Here is a 19205-nt window from a genome sequence, read left to right as displayed (position 1 = left end):
GAGTAAATACTCTTCAGATTCAGTAATGATGAAAATAGTCATCATGAAAGCTAAAACCTGCGTAATAGGGCCCAGGCTGAAAATGACCAGAGTTATGCTTGAACTTTTGGAAAAATTGAAGGTCATACCACTGGGGTTAAGGTTTGATTCTTTCTTTCTTTTTCATTCTCAATATCTGACTCAAACACTGTGTCTTTGGATGCCAGCATTTAACATACTGCACTTCTAACATAGCGACATTAACAACATTAGCTCCAAGAGAACACATGTTGATACTGGTATTGATAGTTGAGCATCCTGTAACAAATAAGATTTGGACAAAAAAATTCAGTAAATAACCCATGAATGCATATAATCATCTGACACAGTGGGCTTGATGGAATGAGGCCAAGATGAAGATGTTTTCTTTAAAACATCCCTATTTCTGTTCTTACAAGGTTACATCTAACATTTGAGGAGCACACCATGTTTTTTGTGTTCTTTTACTTTAATTGGCATATTCAGAAGAATGTTTACAGAGGTCAATGGAACATATGTCCTACAGTATATTTACATCACACACACTCTTTGCTATTGCTGCCTGAACATGCAGTTTGCAGAACCTTAGGCAGCACACATAATGGAATGTGTAAAGATAGGTCTTTGTAGCAATGGATGCGCATAGATGTATTGTCCTCTCTTCTTTTGCACTCGTACTGTACACACACACACACACACACACACACTCATTCAGATCACCTGTTCCTCTCCTCTCCTCTCAGAGCAGGATGCGATATTTGAGGGCACGGGGGACCCGGTTGATGACGAGGCGTCCGTCGTAGCTGAGTGAGGCGAACAGCCAGGGGTCAGCTGATGACCACTCTGCCGCGTACACACTGTCCTCATGCTCCTCATAGGTGGACACCACACTGTCCTTTAGGGGCTCCTTAGCTCTGGAACACATGTACACACATAGGTGAGCTATGGAACATGGAAGAGGAAAGCATCACATAGCACAGGTCACTGTAAGTCATGACCACCAATGTATGGTGGAGGACCTAGAGATACCAAATTGGCTCATGTTCCCAAATACTTAGGTAGTGACACAGCTGCCTCTGTGTCATAGGTAACATCTCAAATGAATGTTTAATTATTTAGCGTTCTTTAAATGTGTTCTCTTTGACTCTCAGAAGGTATGTCAGCTGCTCCATACCAAAAAAATCATAGACAAGTGGAGTGGCAAACATTTTTTATAATAATATCTGGCATGTTTAATTCAAAAAAATAAATGTAAAATTAAAATACTTAAAAGGTGGATTTTTCAAGCTATGTTTACATTCACCATCCTTTGTCAGAATGCATTGTGTGTATCCTCATTTCATTCCTCATTATATTCAGAGAATAAAGTAAAACCTAAAAATAAGTGACAAAATAAATAATAATGTGAATCCTTCACTGTGACATGATGTTTACGGATGCATTGCTGCATTTCTTTGAGCATTACCACCATCAACTGTCAATCCATGGAATAGCGCAGTGACAGTATCGCCTGCATGCCTATGGGGATGTGTACAAATAAAATACAAACATCAGTGCTGTAAAAGTGTTATTCTATACTACTAGTAGTGGTCAAAAACTCCACAGGGCACCTTAAAGACTTTGTTTTAATATACAGATGCTATATTTGAGTGATCGTGATTCTAAGAACACACAGTCACCCACTCACACGATCTCTGTTTGTATCAGTTTGTCTCTTTTGATGTTGTGGACAGCCCAAATACACCAGTGTCTGCTGAGGACTGGAGAATATTTACTTTGTTTATTCCCTGTTTCTCCCTGCATTCAGAGCACAAACAGAAGCCTCCCGAGTGCTGAGACAGTTCTCCCACTGCTACAACAATGTGACAATAAATAACATTTTAGAATTATGATCTAGCATTATTGCCATCCCAAATTTCTCCCAAACCCACCGATGTAAGTAGTCCTGAGGGAAAACAGTGACATACATATTTGGATTTATTTTACACATTAACTATTTCACACAGATCCTAGCTGCTCCCTCTGGGCTGTAGCCTAAAATAAAAATACTTCAAGTGCTCTGCTTGTATAGATTCATTGTGGGAAAAGAGAACAAGAGGGTATATGTGAAGGAAAGGAGGATCCTGAAAGACTGCAAAATTTTTAGAGATTATGTCATTGGACAGCTGTGCATTCTGGGATGTTTTTTTTTGTTCTACACTGTTGTAAGGGTTAGGGTTAGGGTTAAGGAGTGGTTATCTGAGTTACTGCAGCCTTTCTGTCAGTTTGAAACAGTATGGCCTTTCTGGCACCAGTCTGGCCCGTCTGTCACCAACAATCATGTCATGGTCAAAGTCAATGAGATGTTTTTTTTCCATTCTGATGTTCGATGTGAACATTAACTGAAGCTCCTGACCTGTATCTGCATGATTTTGTGTACTGCAGTGCTGTCACATGATTGGCTGATTGGATAAGTGCATGAATAATCAGGTGCACAGGTGTCCCTGACGGACTACTTTTTCTGTTTCATAAGAAAAGGAAATAACCTGTTTTAACGATTGATTAGTTAACAGTATTTGAAAGCGTATGAATGCGATGTTTTTGCCTGGTGTGTCGCATCTCAAATGACAATAATTTCCTTGGTAGAGAAGAGCTGTAGAATATACTATATACTGTATTTGTAGTACAACCAGTAACTGTTATTTTTCAGTTTTTGAATGTCATAATAGTCTACCTTTTTTTATTGACTGTTTTTTTTTCAGCATTTTTTTTTTACTTTTTCTTTTTCTTTCAAAGACAAACAGGCCAGGGAAAAAAGAACAACAATCTAAGCCTGCTTTGCTTGTGCTTCTCAAAAAAAATCATCATCCTCAAATATGACTGAGTTGATGAATGCCAAGTTACAGAATAGTCCAAGCAGTGGAGGACTTCCGTACATAGCATCCAAGTACTGCAGAGTGGACACGTACTGTACATACAAGAGGGGTCAATAACTATAGTGGAAGGGTTAAAACTAAACCTGAGTGCTGGTGATTAGGAAGAAGAGTTCATAATTGTGGATGAGAGTCAGTCATTGAGTGTAAGAGCTGGTAGTTATAGATGAGAGAGGATATGTGACCATAATGGATCGAGGAAGGCACTGAATGGTAACCATTATACATGATACCCCTGCAATTTTAAAATCAACTCTAAATGCTATAGAGAGAAACTCCTGAAGTATTTTGACAGTAACATATTTTTAATGTCTTACCTCTCCACTTTTATCATTATGTCAAAGCATGTGGACATGAAAATTCAGGCAGTCGGCTTTAATCTTCGGGGGACCAATATCAAATGAACAGTTCAAAATATGCAGCATGTTTTTGTACACACTTTGGTATCTCACAATTAGGCTCCTTGTAGAACGAGAGCGGTACAATTAAAACGAAACACAAACAAAAAACAGCAACTTCTAATTAGGAATGATATGATGAAAGCTGACTGTCTGCGCCTCAACACACTGATATGATTCCACATCTGAATTATAATAAAGAATCAAAACTGAAGAGAGAATATCACTGTCCCAATACAATAAAAGATGTCTAGGATAATTCATAGATCATGATTTGGAAAGAATGAAATTACATCCCTGCTGTTTAAAAGCAGAGGCAGTGAAGGAACTAATGCACGCAAATACAACAGTCCTGCAATAATCCTCCGTTATTAAGATTATAATGTTCAGATAATGTTGTTAACTATGTTAAACAGGTGTTGATTCAACTGTACGATCATTTTGGAGGCTGTAATTTGTAGTGTGGTTGTACTGTACTGTGTTATACAAAGAAGTGTGAATTGTTGAGCCTTCATTGATTCGAATGGGGTGGACAAAATAATAGGAACACCTGTCAACCATAAAGCAACATACATTTCCCAATCAACTGATGACTGAGTGTATTTTCCACCTCTATTTGTGAAAATTGACATCAACAATAAAACACAAAAAATCAATACGCTTATTTGTGAGCACCCAAAGGCTCATTCTGATAACACTGAGCTGAGACATCTCAAAATCCAAGCTAGTTCTGTCCTTACAGTATCACAGAGACTGTAGAACCAACCATTCCCACAGTTCATTTCTTCTGACCACAGCCACTGCCAGGACATTTACTTTCATATAATAATACTACTACTACTACTACTACTAATAATAATAATAATAATAATGTTTTGTCACAGTGATCTTGACCTTTGACCATCAAAATCTAATCATCTTAAGTTCAAGTGAACAAACTTTGATATTGCATTAAAGACAATAGGATATATGGACATACAACCCAGAAACCTAATCCTCAGGCTGTGGCTGCTGTGGTCCAGTTGCCCTTGATTAACGCACTTCTAAATATACTGTGACAACCTGGGCAACTGAGAATCTTCAGATGTTTGCTGGTGCTAGTTTTTCAAATGTGAGAATCTGCTCATTTCTCATTCATCTCTGTTAATATGATTACAAAGTGAATATCTTTGTTTTGGTCTGTTGGTCTCACAAAATAAGCTATTTAAAGACATCACATCTTGATATACTTGACTTGCAATGTGCTGCATTTTCAGTACATTTTCTGCTGCTATGCTACTGCACATACTGTATTATTATATTATTCTATTGCACATATTTAAAGTGTGTTTATAGTTGGTTTGTATTTTAAAGTATTGTGCCTCTTTGTAGCTGAGAGCTACCAAACGAAATTTCGTTATGTGTATGCATAATGACAATAAAGAATTCTTGACTCTTGAAAAAAAATAACTAAAATAACTGACTGACACATAAAAACATACTATGCTCTTTCCCCTGTCACCGACCCTGAAGAATAAACTTTGTATTTACTAGCATCACTACTGGTAAAATTATAGAAATAGCTAACTAATCAATATGTTGTGTCTCCCAACCAACACTTTCATTATTGTTGCATCAACATCACAGCATCTGATGTCTGCTAGTTGGACATTTTAGTATTGCTGAAGGTTCAAATTTAGGAGGGGTTGCTAAACCTGCCAAGATGAACATTAGCACTCACTGACCTGCATTTGTAAAGATTTAAAAAGTATTTTTTATTGCTGATACTTTGGTAGTGAATTGAAGTGAACATTTACTTTTGTCACATGACATCCATAATATCATCAGCAACTCTGTAGCACTGAGGCCAAGAACCTTGTTCATTTATTCATTCCAAAGATAAGTAAGATGCATAACTTCATGTGTACCACATATTTGTCTCTAGTAATATATATATATATATATATATATATACATATACATACATTTTTTTCATGAAAATGTGATGGAGTATTAGTTTAACTTTTCACACTGAAATCTAAGTGACATGCACTAGTGACTATAAAAAAGCAATTACTACTGATTTTAAGATTGCTGTAAAGCATTTCCTTTTCTAACTAGCCCGAGTTGCTCTTACTTGTCGTCCTGGTGGTTGTCCTCCCCCTCACTGAGCTCCTCGTCGTCCACTAAGTGTCCGAACTGGCTCTGAAGAGATAGACACCATATTGGAGAGGATGAGGCGGCTGTCACTGCTGGCTGTCAACACCAGCTGGTCATGGCTGTGGTTGTAGCGGACGCTCCATACCCTGGGATGAAAACACACATTACCACACATGGAGAATTTATCAATGCAGCAATGTGGGGAAGTGCAACACACACATTTTATTTTCAGGAGCCCGCTGCCATATATGCATCTGCCATTGTTCCCAAAAAACGTGGGTGCAGAAACCAGTAATAATCAAGTGGTGAATGCAGCGATATTACTATAGTGAGTATATAAACCCATTCATACATATATGTTGACTCTGTACGTACAGGCAGACCACACATGCTGACACACACACACACACACACACACACACACAGGCGGGCTTGTGTCTATCTCCCTTTCACACACTCATGCCCACACAAATCACGCAGAAAATGCAGCATTCTCACAGTGGGATTCACAGCAAAATATGCCTATCGTAGTGTGTATTCAGATGCCAATAATGGGGATTTGGTACCTTGCAGTCTATATTTGGGCTTAGTTCACGAGTTGATGATCATTATCATAAACTCCCTGATCCCGGTTTTATTTGTTGCTCAGTTTCACTTCTTTTTCAATCCAGTTGTTTCTCACCTTTCCTCCCTTCCTCTCTCCATTTTGTCCTCCTATTTCTATTTCTCTGACTGTCAATACTGTCTCCCTCTTTTGCTCTTTTTCATCCTCTTTCTCTCTCTCTCTTTGTGTTTGCCTGTGTCGCTCTCTCTCTGTGAGCCCCGGGCACAGCTCAGAGTGCGGTCCCAGTTCCCTCACAGGGAGGGATTGAGGGATAACCGAGGCTGTTGACAGAAAAATCAGCCTTGGCCACGCCGTTCCCCGCGCTCCTCTAATCCGCTTCCCTGCTAAAAAATAGTCCCTAATACCCCCAGCAGCCCCGAGGCCATATCCTGGCTGTGCTCCGAAAAATGAGCACGCACAATAAACACATACACACACACACACTCACTTAGGGAAACACCCACACATACAGGCATCACACCACAGGACAAATGCACAGACATATGCATACACAGTATAATGTTGCGTGAATGCAAACAAATGCACATAGCCACACATGGATATAAAAAGCGCTTGAAAAAAACACAGATTAGATGGGGGCATGTGAACACACACACACACACACACACACACACAGGCCTGCACATGCATGCATGTGCGCGCACACACACACACACACACACACACACACACACCTATCTGCTATCTGCAGATATCTACGGTTATGGATATGTTTGCCAAGTCTATCTCTCTTTTGGAGATAACGCCCGCTACAGTGTGTGTGTGTGTGTGTGTGTGTGTGTGTGTGTGTGTGTGTGTGTGTGTGTCTGCCTTTATCAGGTGTGGACTGGTGTGCTGCAGCAGTAGCCCACTTTGGCTCGCAGACACACTGATCATCTATTCAGCTCACACAGGAGAGAGGAGAGCGCGTCTTCCATGCAGTACACGCTTCTGCAGCACACTACGATTCAGCTCTCAGCACTGCCTGAAGCTTCACAGAAGACGACCCACAGCAGGACTGAGTTGTGTTGGACCCACTGCGATTCAGTCCTCACTGACAAAATGAGGAGCTGCCTATTTAATTAGTAATTAGTGTATTACTACTTTTATTGCACCAGCAGTAGTTAGGGCATTTCATTAGTTAGGAGATAAAGCCATTAATAAAACTAGAAACCAATCAACAGTGAAGTCAACAGAGTCATCATGTTTATCATTAGTGTTAGTGCATTTTCCTGAATGTGCCTGAATTATCCTGTAATGCTAAGTAAGAGGTTTTGTCCATTATGCAAATACATTTTTTCACATCCAAATAGTCAATGAAATGATTCATGGTTTTCGTAATATCTCTTGTCGATTTATACCGCTATACAACAATAAAAGTTTTAGATAAAATTCTACAGCACCCAATAATTTCCCCAATAAAAGTTGACACTTGAGTTTCAAAACATTAGAAGTGAGCTGGAGGAAAACTTTGTCGTTAAAAGCCCCGTTGGTCACTGATAAAATCAGAGAGCAAAATATCGAATAAGAGAGAAACTAAAATTTAGAAAACGGTTTATATAACAATCTATGATATCCACCACATATTTTCTTATTTACCTCTAGTTAGACCAGTTGTGTGATGTCTGCCACCTCCCTAAAGTTGTCTGGATTTTCATAAGTGGTGTTCACAGCATTTTCAAACTACATTTTAAAAATTAGCCAGTAAAATCCAAGGTTCAGATCTCTTTTCTGAGGAAAATTACTTTCAGTGAGTTCTGTGTATTATTAAGAAAGTAAGTACTCAGGATATAATTTTTTTAGAAGTGATTGTTTTGTAAATCTAGATGTAACAGATGCACTACATGGGCAAAAGTATGTAGACAACTATACAAATTATTAGGACACCAGAATATCATATGTACCTATATGTTATACTATATTAATCTGTGTACTGAAACTGTCTGTGACCCAGCAGGGTGACAGCAGGTTCTGATTCAGTGTGACACTTCGTGACACTTCAGTAGGCTGGACATTTGCTGACATGGGAGCTTGGTTCAGGTCCTCCTTTTCAAGGACAGTACCCTCTGCACTACCTGAGTCCCCTAACCCCCCACGACCCCCCCCCCCCCTCCCCCCTTTACAATTCACCAACCAGTGGGAGTGCTCCTCCAGGGTCTTGACAGGCTCCTGGACATTGCGGACATCCCAGAACTTGACCTTGCAGTCATCTCCACAGCTGGCCAAGGTAGTACTGGCGGTTGGGGTTGAAGTCCAGGTCACGCACCAGCTGGCCATGGGCGTTCTCTATACAGTAGATCTGACTGGAGAGGAGAGAGGGAGGGAGAAAGAGAGAGAGAGAGAGGGAGGAGAAGATTTAGGTGATTAAAAAGGAGGGGAAGGAAAATATAGAAAGGTTGAGAAAAGAATTAGGATGGAGAGAAAAGAATGAGAGGGAGCAGCCGGGCAGCCAGAGAGAGAAATGATAAGAGAGAAGTACGGAAGAGAGGAGGAGGAGAGAGAGAGGGCGGGGGGATAGGACAGAACAACAAAAGGAGATATGAGAGCGAGAGAGAATGATTCACAAGGTCCACACAAGCGAGAACATTCCCAGGCTAAATCAAAGCCTCCTCTGTGTCTGTGTGTGTCAGTGAAGGCCAGGCTCAATAAAGAAGCCGACACCGGCAGTGCTAAATTATAAAGGTAAGCCTCATAACTGCGCAGCCTTGAGTTCTTGCGAGAGTGAAGTTAACAGAATGACATGACAGAGGAAGAGAGATGCTATGGGTATTGTGTCTCCATCTTTCTGGCCACCACTTCCACCTCCACCTCCTTTTATCTCCTATAACTTTACATTCTCTGCAACCTGATCTCCTCTTTAAATGTGTACTTTACTAAATGTGGAAATGCGTACACATTTATTTATTTCCCTTCTTAGAATCATGTTTTTTAAACGTATTGCCATGACTGGTTCTCTGCACGTTCCCTGAGCTCTATGGAGCATTTTAACATCTTTTAGCTCTTTGTTTTTCTAGCCCACAAACTCCGCTCTCATCAGCCTCATTTCCATACACAGCTGGCAGATATTTTCAGTGAAAACCTCTGATAAACCCACTGTATGCTTCCAACCCAGCACCGACAAAAGACAGACAAAATTACAGACTAACTGGCAAATATAAATTAATACATAATATGTATTAAGGTTGAACTCAATGAATTTTCACAGACATCACAATCAGAAATCACCCCATTCTCAAAATAATAATGTGAGAGTGGTTATGACTGACTTTGGTAAAAATATTTTTGTCCAACCTTCACGATGTAAAACTATTGTGAAACTTTAACTGCCAGCAGTACTGGGGTAGCTCATGATTGTGATAAAATTTCATGAAAATGAAAGTGGGCAGGAAACTTGTTCAAAGATTGTCTAGAGCAGATATGATGAGATCAGCAGCACAACACAGACAGATACCAGTCTTAAGTGTCCCTGGTCAGTCAATCGTCAACGGAATCAATTAATTGAAACTAGACCAAAAGATTCAGCAGACTTTATATATAGATTCTGTGTGTGTGTGTTAATGGTTCTATTGCTAACTGACTGTCTTTGTTGTCTCTTGATACTGTTTTATAAATAAGAGCTTTGCCTCCACCATTAGTGCAACACAAGACTGTAAAATAACTACTCGTTTTCTTCAACACCATTTCCTCTCCAGACTAGCCTAGCAAAGCTTAGTTTGGCACTGTTTTGTTCAGTGGAGTGGAAAGCCACAGTGTTATTGCCCAGCTGGAAGCCAACAGCAGCTAGCCAGCTAGCTAGTCACCCTGCTGATCATGTTAGGCAATTAACATGCTAATTAAAAATCTCATTAAAATAAGGGAGGTATAAGAGAATGACCTGGGGCAGACCGCTGGGCTTCAATTAGGTCAAGACATTTCAGGGACTGTGTGTATGTGTGTGTGCTTGAACTTGCTGTTGCCTCTGCTAGACCACGGCACTGGTGTTGGCATATAGAGCTTGACAGAAAATGTTAAATAACAAGTAACTGAAAACACATTTTTTTTCATGGTCATAGAGTGAGGACACATGCACGTTCTAAATAACTTATTCTATAAAATGAGTGTACATTAGTTGCTATCCGGTTTGCATTTATTATTGTGGATATTCACACTAACACTGATCCCTGTCAAAAAGCATTCCCACTCCGGCTATAAGGAGTTTGTTCTACATGTTATTTGGATATTTTAATTTCAAATACGAGTTGTGTCCCAGTTGCATACTACATACAGTAATCATTTCTACCATGTGTTGAATATGTAGTGCATTTTGTATAGGATGGTGGTCTGTACACTCTGTAATGTATACTGTACAGACCCTTAAATGACTTTTTAAAGGTGCCATTGATAGTGTTGCTCCTCTACGCAATGCATGTCACTGCAGGGGCTACACAAAGCTAAAAAACAAAACAAAACAAAACAAACAACAACAAAAAACAAAAACAAAAATAAATAAATAATCTTACAGTGTTGCTGTAGTATTATTATGGCCCAGTTCTGAGACCAGAGGGAAATACATGCGAGGGATTAACTAAAACAAAGGAATTTTATTTAACAGAGATTGATTATATTTAACTAAGATAACAACAATATTAATTTTAACAGATAAGCCTGGCAGATGGAGCTATTGCCAGACTAAAAAAAGGAAATGTTAAATTACCAACACAGAAAATCCAAACTCCAACATAACACAAGTGGTGCAGGGGAAGAGGAAGCTTCTTGGGTGCCAGGACGAGGCACAGGGCTTTTATAACCTGTTGGGGGACAGTGGCCAGCTGTCCCCTCTTCCTTGATGGCCTCCAGCTCTACCCAACCACAAACCTGTAACACTAAAACATTAATACACACACACACGGGCCCTAGTCAGCATGTCTCCAAAAGACCAAATGTTGAGGTGTGTTCCCAGCATGCTGTGGTCAGTACCTAGCAAAAGTAGTAAAATGAAGGACAACCAGTGAACTGGCGACTGGTTCCTTGGATGCCCAGTGCTTACTGATGTACGTCGGGAGAGAAGGCTAGCCAGTGTGGTCTGATACCACAGGAGAGCTACTGTAACACAAATTACTGAAAACCTTAATGCTGGCTATGATAGAAAGCTGTCAGAACACAGTGCATCACAGCTTGCTGTGTATGGGGCTGTATAGCCATAGACCCCCTGTTCACTACCACAAGTGCCTACAGTGTGCATGCAAGCATCAGAACTGGACCACAGAGCAATAGCAGAAGGTGACCTGGTCTGATGTTCCTTTCCACCTACTGAAACACTGTTGCAGACCAAGTGCACCCCTTTATGGCTGCAGTTTTCCCTGATGGCAGCGGCTCCTTTCAGAAGGATAATGCGCCCTGCCACACTGCAAAAATTGCTCATGGTTGGTTTGAGGAACATGACAAAGAGCTGACTTGGCCTCCAAATTCCCTAGATCTCAATCCAACTGAGCATCTGTGGGATGTGCTGGGAAAACAACTCTGATCCAAGGAGGCCACACCGTGCAAATTACAGGACTTAAAGGATCTGCTGCTACCGTTTTGGTGCCTGATCCCACAGGACACCCTCAGAGGTCTTGTGGAGTCTACGTCTTGTTGGGTCAGAGCTGTTTTGGAGGCACAATAGAGACAATATTAGACAGGTGGTTTTAATGTTTAATGTTTTTATGTTTAGTGTATGTTCCAGTTGCATTTTCCTATGCATTGATGAATGCTTTCTGGAAGATTTATTTATTTATTGCATTCACGATGCATGATTGTAATGAAGGCGGGTCACTGACATGAATAAATACACACAGTGCTTATTAACCAGTAGTGTTCTGATCTGAGTCGGATTGGAGCTTTAGGTGAACTTCAATTTCAAAATAGCAGTTTCATGTGTAATTTTGAGCTGGGGCACATGATTTATTTACAGTACTCCCTCCCTCTCCTGAGTGTGAGTCTGAGGTAAAAGGCGTGACCCCGGGCTGCAGAGTGCCTGGTGTTCAGCCCGGCCTGCCGTGGAATGGGACGCGCCCACCGCGTGAAAAGGAAATGGAGCAGGAAATTGGGTTAGTTTCGCTCATTCCCTCTCTGGTGTCTCTGTGCAATCCCCTCCTCAAAGGCACACACACTCACGCATGCACTCCCTCGGCCCAGGCTAATAGTGGAGAGACCTGGGACTTTTTGTATGTGTGCGAGTGTGTGTTTGTGTTTGTATGAGTGCAGAGGATTAGAGTCATGGCCGGCCTAAGCCACCAAACACACTCAATCTAAAGTCATCCAGCCAGCTAGGCTGAGAGTGTGAGTATGTGTGATGGGGGTTGATGAGGGGACAGGGGACCTATTACACACACTGTTAGGCGCACACAGATAAAAACATAAAAGTGGAAATACGCATTCCCTAAAATACTGTTATATGTGTAAATACAGAAGAAGATTGAGGTGTGTAAGAGGGAAGCTGCAAAGGTAGACAGACAAGCACACATTTGGTCAACACACACACACACATGCAAACACATGTGCACGCACACACACACATACACACACACACACACACACACAAACCTTCCTGGCTTAGTCTGGGTGATAAATCTCTCTACTGAGGGGATCGACTGGAACACAGACGCTCACAGTCACACACAAACACTCTCTCTCACACACTCACACACACACACACACACACACACACACACACACACACACACATGTCTCTGTTTCTATGACAACTGCTGTGGGGAGAGAGGGGGAGAAAAAGAAAAATCGAAAGAGGAGAGCAATCATTTCATCGCTGATCAAAATTAAAGCCTGGCTTTGTGATGGAGCTGGCAGAGAAAGAAAGATGTGAGGGAGAGAAGCAGGCAGGCAGGTAGAGGGACGGAGAGAAGGATGGAGGGAGGAAGAGAGGGGAATAGTCTGCTCATGGATAAAAAGTAAGGGATCATTACATCAAGCAACTTAAATGATTGGAGAGTCTTCATGGTTAGCATGAAGTGCTCACAACTTCTTCACTTCATTTTATTATAATTAAAGATGTCTGAATTCAGTACTTGTCAGTAATACTGCAGCAATCATACTATCACAACTGATAATGTAGAGGTGTGTGTATGGGGCTGTAGTAACAGTGATTTGCAACAGTGGTTACATTTAACAAAAAGCCCCATTTACAACTAAGATGTCAGTGGCTCTGCCCTGTTCTTTATTGGATTTGGGACATTTACATTCTAGCAACCGTCGCCAGTCTTAATGTGAGATTGTGTTATGTTTGTCAAACAATGTCAAGTACTCCCCATTCTAACATTTTTAATTTCAAGGTTAAAATTGAAGCATACTTTTTAAAAATACAAAGTAGCATGTAAGACAAGGATCCAAGCAGGGTTATGTTATTAAAAATCTTACATTTTCCCTGATGATACTTTTAATATTACAACTAACTAGTTCTAGCCTCAATCTTATGTACTAAGTGCATATTTAAATCTTCTTAAAACCTTGTTTCCAAACAAGTCAGTTGTAAACATCAAAAACTCAGCCTGAAACTGTGCTTTCAACCAACACACGGAACTAATATTAGCTCAATTAGGTAGCTAGCTAGGTAAAGCTGATAAAAACTTTTGTCATTTGAGATGGCAAAACTGACTGAGAATCTGAATTTCGTCTAACTCCATCTGAATTCAACAGCCCACTTTTTCAAAAATGACTACAAATTTCAGGTGATGAATGTTCCACCATTATCACTGTAAACTACTACGTATGTGCAAGGCAAGATTGGAAAGTCTGACAGACACAATAAGGCGGGGGATTGGCGCTCCTATCATAAATCTAAAAGTATTCTTGTTCATTTTTATTCTTTAATTTCGAGGTCTGCATAAGGTCATGAATAGACCATTATGAGAGTTACAGCATGATGTCTGGTTCATGTCTACTGAGGGGGAAGTGGAAGTCGGAGCACTTGAAAAGGTTACAGATGATTGATTTGACAGTAGCAGGGTTCAAAAGGTCACCCTCAAATCAACAGTGGCATATGGAATACCACTATTTCAAAAACAGCTGACATCTTTTGCATAAAGGCCCATATTTGAATGTGAAATATGATAGTCCTAATAGGGAACACTTTTGCATAATGGTGCTATATTTGAATATGTGAATAAAATATGATGGAAAATGCTTTTGAATAATAGTTTACCTTGGGTACCCTATCATTATGGCCTGCTGAAGCACTGCCAAATCGGTTGAATAGGTAGAATGAAAAGGCTGTTTTTGGTCAGGCAGCATACGGTGTGAGCAGGAGCCTGTGTTGTCTGTCTGGATGAGGAGTTTTTCTTCTTGCCTTTGTACCAACAGACAGCTGGCTTTTAACCTGGACTCTGAAGGAGCAAATAGCACCACTATCAATCACTTCGCCTTCTTTTACTCTCTCTCTCTTTTCATATCTGTTCATTGTGCTTCTGCTCTGTCTTTCTCGTTCTCTGTCAGACGCTCACACTCTCACACACACATGCACACATACACACCACAGGGGAGGTGTAAAGAGTCCATGCTTCACTGCAGCACTGCACTGCTTTTCAGTATGCACCCTGCAGTGCATGGTATGGCTGCAGGCCTGGCAGCTATTACGCAGCTCAGTGTGTGTGTGCGTGTGTGCGTGTGTCTTACTCCTCAGTGTGGACTTTTGGTCCAAGAGGGAATTTAGGAGAGATGCAGTGAAACATCCTCAGTGACAGGCATGCCTCTCTCTCTCTGTTTCTCTCTCGCTGCCTCTCAGAGAGAGAGAGAGAGAGAGAGAGAGAGACAGAGAGAGAAGATGTATGCCCAGTGGCTAGTACTACATGCCTGTTAGCTAGCCTAATATTATTGAAAGGCTCAAAGCACCCCAGTGTGCCAGGAATGGCACATAGTTGCCAAACCAACGCAACAGTTTTTTTCCCCCATCATTTCTACTCAAAGAAATTTTGAGGTTATTGACAGAGTTGTTAATATTAAACAAATGTACACTGATGTACGTATACTTGCATATACAAATTCTAAACTATGATTGACATCCTGTGTCTTTCAGGCTATAATCACTTTATCTGACCCACATGGTTCCTCAATGCATTTAATTTCAAATTCATTAATTTTGTTCAGAAACTCGAAAATTTGCAGTGAATTTCAGACAGTTAAATAAATAAAGTTTTGCACCACAAAAGGATGAGCACTTTTAAAACCCGGCATTTAGGAAGAGTCATTCTGAGACCAACTGGGCCAATTATAGCAAGAAGATTAACTTGTGCCTGTGGAAAGAGGGGAGACCAGCCCAGACCCACTGTCAACAGACACTCTTGGCCTGCTTAGATGAATGTAGCCTATAGTCATAGAATCAATAGAGACTGCATCTGTGGCAGAAAAAATCTGTTCTACTCGCTATCACTGTCAATAAGCCACCATGCACCTGTGTAGCACCTCTGTGAACTTGTAAATATCTAGTAACAATATCTGAGTGTAGTTTTTATGGGCTTTATAAAAGACAAAGACAAACAATACAATGTAAAAAAAAATGTTGTTACAATACCTCCATGAAACTGTTGCCATGTGTGACATTGTCTGTTGTGTGTGATTAAACCTATCCAAGCAGATAAAACAAATTTACAGTTTGTGTGTATTTTCTAGACTCAGTCACAGTATGAATTTATAAGTGGCCGCCAGTTGAACTTTTAACTGACAGACAAGTTTACTTTCTTCTGCTGTGGTTTAGATATATGTTTATATCCCTGCTGCAACAAAGTACTTCATGAATACCAACTCAAATTTGATTCATTTGTAATTTGTCTAAATACACGATACAAATAGCTATCCCAATTCTTTAACCCAACTGATGGATCCACTGAATATTAAATCTGTTTTATTGAAAGCCCCAGTGAAACTGGAATGCCTGTGTTCTATTTCAAAAGTAAGAAAACCCCATTCAAACCCCCACTGAAAATTTGTCATGGCTGATGGAAACAGCACAGGCAGAGAGGGCCCAAGACAGGCTGTTGCAGTTAAGTTACTTTATTTGATGAAGAAACTGGCTTATAGGCAGAAGGTGGATAAGCAGGCAAGCAGACAGGTACCGGCAACAGGAATCCAAACACAGGCAGGAGGAACGACGGTAAATACACAGGAAGTTAAACATAAACATAAACAGATGAACTGACAAGGATCTGGTGACAATGGCAGGTTTGAGGGAACTGGAAACAGATGTATGAGTGGGGAGGGAAGCTCAGGTGATTCAGGATAGGAAACAGGTGAGCAGATGGCTATGGGAACAGGAAGAAAGTCTGAGGACATCTTGTGGGTAGATGGGAAATGGCAGGTCTGGGGAAAACATCGAGATGAGGGGAAATGAGCAAAGGCTAGGGAGAGTGGCCGAGGGAAACAAGGAAGCAGACTGTGACAAAATGATCTAACATCACTCTTTATTCAATTATATTTCTTTTTTTTAGCTGTCTTTAATGAATATCATTTCCTATAGAATTTTGAAGGCTCATCATCATGGCTAGAGAAGAGGTGAGTCCATGAGAGTCTAAGGCTAAAGGTTAGTTCAGACATGTCTGCAGCAGAAATTGTAGACAACAGAGATTACAATTAGAAAGTTGGAAAAAAAAAACTTTAAAGGAGAATTGGTGGTTTTCTGGATATGGACAAAAAAACATACCATGAAGTAACTGCAGTGTTGTACTTGTAGTTTTTTTTCATGGGAGCTGTAGTTTTTTTGTGCTCACAAAGTAATCATTGTTAAAGTTTTGATTTTGTATAGAAATTCCTTCAGTAAATGTTGTTTTAAATTAGTTTTAGAATATGGAAAGTAAAGCCCTGGAAGACAAACGAAATTAGTAGAACAGAGGCTAGTCTGAATACAACATTATGCCTTCAGCTGATATGTTTTAATAATGTTGTGTGGTAAAGTCATAGTTGTTAGGGCTACCATGTTCTTTATGCAAAGGTACACTAATAGCACAAATTGTTCATAGACGGAACTCTTGATGAACAATATGATAACAAAACGCTGCTAAACACTCTCTGATGACCTATGGCAAAAGTAAAATACGACCTTTCAAAAACACATTACTGAAAAAGGCCTTGCCCAAAAATCACGACAGCAGCCCTGTACAACAGGGATTAGTCTCTGAATAATGTAAAAGCCAAGGTACACTGAAAAAGACAGGCTGAGAAGAAGTGAAAATGTGTCAGGATTTTCCATTAAATACTGCTTTCTGTCCCCAATATCGGAGCAGAGTATTCCATAATTTACATAATGCTGCATATTACATCAGTACAAACTAGAACAGGATCCATATATGTTTTATAAGTAGTGTTATCGTTATATTTTTTTTAAAGCACTGTGTGTCTGGGAGACAGGGTGCTGTAGATATCATGTTCCTCTCCAGGGTGTTATATAACTAACTAGAGGTGGGTGCTACTACCAGTCTGGTGTCCCTGTCCTTATTTCAGAGCAAGGCAGCAGTGTTTGGGTTGGTGGGTGACAAGCCCCGGGACTGGGAGTGGAGGCGTTGAGGAGAGAGGAGGAGAGAAGGGAAGGGAAGAGAAGAGTTTGCCGTGCGAGTACTTTCATGTGTGCTTTTGTGTGTTTGTGCGAGTGTGAGGGGACACCTCAGAGGTTGTCTGAGGAGGCAGTGGAGCGTGCTGAAAGGCTGCCATCACACAGCTGCCACACCAACTGGACACACACATATACACAAAATCACAAGCAGGCAACATTTATGTACAGGCAGGCGCGCACAACAACACATACACACAAAAGCGGGAAAGGTACACATAGCAAAGAGCAAATACAGGCGAGCACAGTCACTTGTCACATGCAAGTCACTTACTCAAACAGACACACACACACACACAGACAAATGTGATTCACTGCTCATTCACACTTGCGAGCTCTCCACTTGCAACCACTTCACACTTGTGCACAGATGTGCACGCATGAACACACACACAAACACACACACGCACAGTGCCCTTGGCTGCTGTCTGCGTCTGTCTAAAACCTTGGATTGAAGGAGGTTAAAGAAGGCTACAGAGATTCATTCAGTTAATCGCTCCAATGGGCAAATGACTAGATACCATAGAAACCACAGACCTATTATTTACAATACAAACATTACCTGAAGCTATTAAAATGATTGGGGCTTATTTACAGTTTGCTTTATACATTTTATTATGTTTATAGCTTTCAGGGAAACTAACAACTACATTCTTTATTGATTCATCTGACGATTATTGCACTATAAAGCATCAAACAATAAAGGAAAAAGCCCACTGCAATTGTCCATAGTCCAGGATGATTTATTCATATGTCTTGTTTAGTCTAACCAACAATGGTAAAGTGAAACAAAGAGATTCAGTTTACCAGCATAGAATAGAAAGAAAAGCAGCAAGTCTTTAAATTTGAGAAGCTGGAGTCAGATACATTTGGTCATTTTGGCGTACAAAATGAGTAAGCATTTATTAAATTACTAAACTGCTGCTGATTATTTTTTTTGTCAGCTCTAAATAAATTTTATTCTACGTCTTTGTACTATGTCTATACTATACTATGTCTTCCTCATGTATCCTCCTCAAGTTCCTCTCCTTGTCTTTTTCTGTTTTATTATGTTTGTAAAGTTCTAGATAAAATAATAACAATAATGATGATGATGATATTAATGATTAGTATTATTATCACATTGCCCAGCAAAGAGTTACTCTGGAAGGCAGGAAAAAACCTCAAGTACCTCATTTAGTGGGGATCCACTGATGGGCCATTCTGTAAAAACGTATGCTGTGCCGTCAAACACTGCAGAACTATCTTCAATTCTAGTGGCAATCCCAAAGTTTTGAAAGATATCAAATGTTCGGCTGGTTTTCAGCAAAAATATTTAGAAATTCATGCACAATACATCTAGAATACTTCCAATAAAGGGACTGGTGAAAGCATAAAAAACATGCAGTCTTCACTGAAGAGCAGGGACAAGCTGAAAACAGGTCATTTTTTCAACTTTACAGCTACTTATTTTAAGGAAGAAACAAAAGGGAGAAACTGTGTAAACTCACTCTGCAGGTTGATCATTTTGATATTTTTGTTACAAGGCATCTTGATGCTCCCTCTATTGGCTGCAGGTGTCT

At 40.3% G+C, this 19205-nt stretch overlaps 1 protein-coding gene across 1 annotated transcript in view; it reads right to left on the bottom strand.

Moving 5' to 3' along the window:
- Positions 1 to 468: 468 nt before the first annotated feature.
- eipr1 (EARP complex and GARP complex interacting protein 1) overlaps positions 469 to 19205 on the bottom strand; it is a 46508-nt gene continuing 27771 nt past the window's right edge. Inside the window, 5 exon segments of the mRNA XM_018695092.2 lie at positions 469 to 932; positions 5445 to 5506; positions 5508 to 5613; positions 8206 to 8297; positions 8299 to 8374. Of these exon segments, the coding sequence (XP_018550608.1) occupies positions 758 to 932; positions 5445 to 5506; positions 5508 to 5613; positions 8206 to 8297; positions 8299 to 8374 (511 nt within the window). The 3' untranslated portion in view covers positions 469 to 757.

The sequence above is a fragment of the Lates calcarifer genome, linkage group LG19, assembly GCF_001640805.2.
Source record: "Lates calcarifer isolate ASB-BC8 linkage group LG19, TLL_Latcal_v3, whole genome shotgun sequence".
NCBI classification, from domain to species: domain Eukaryota; kingdom Metazoa; phylum Chordata; class Actinopteri; family Centropomidae; genus Lates; species Lates calcarifer.
The sequence above is the reverse complement of the archived record's forward strand: the minus strand, read 5'-3'. Positions and strand labels throughout refer to the sequence as shown.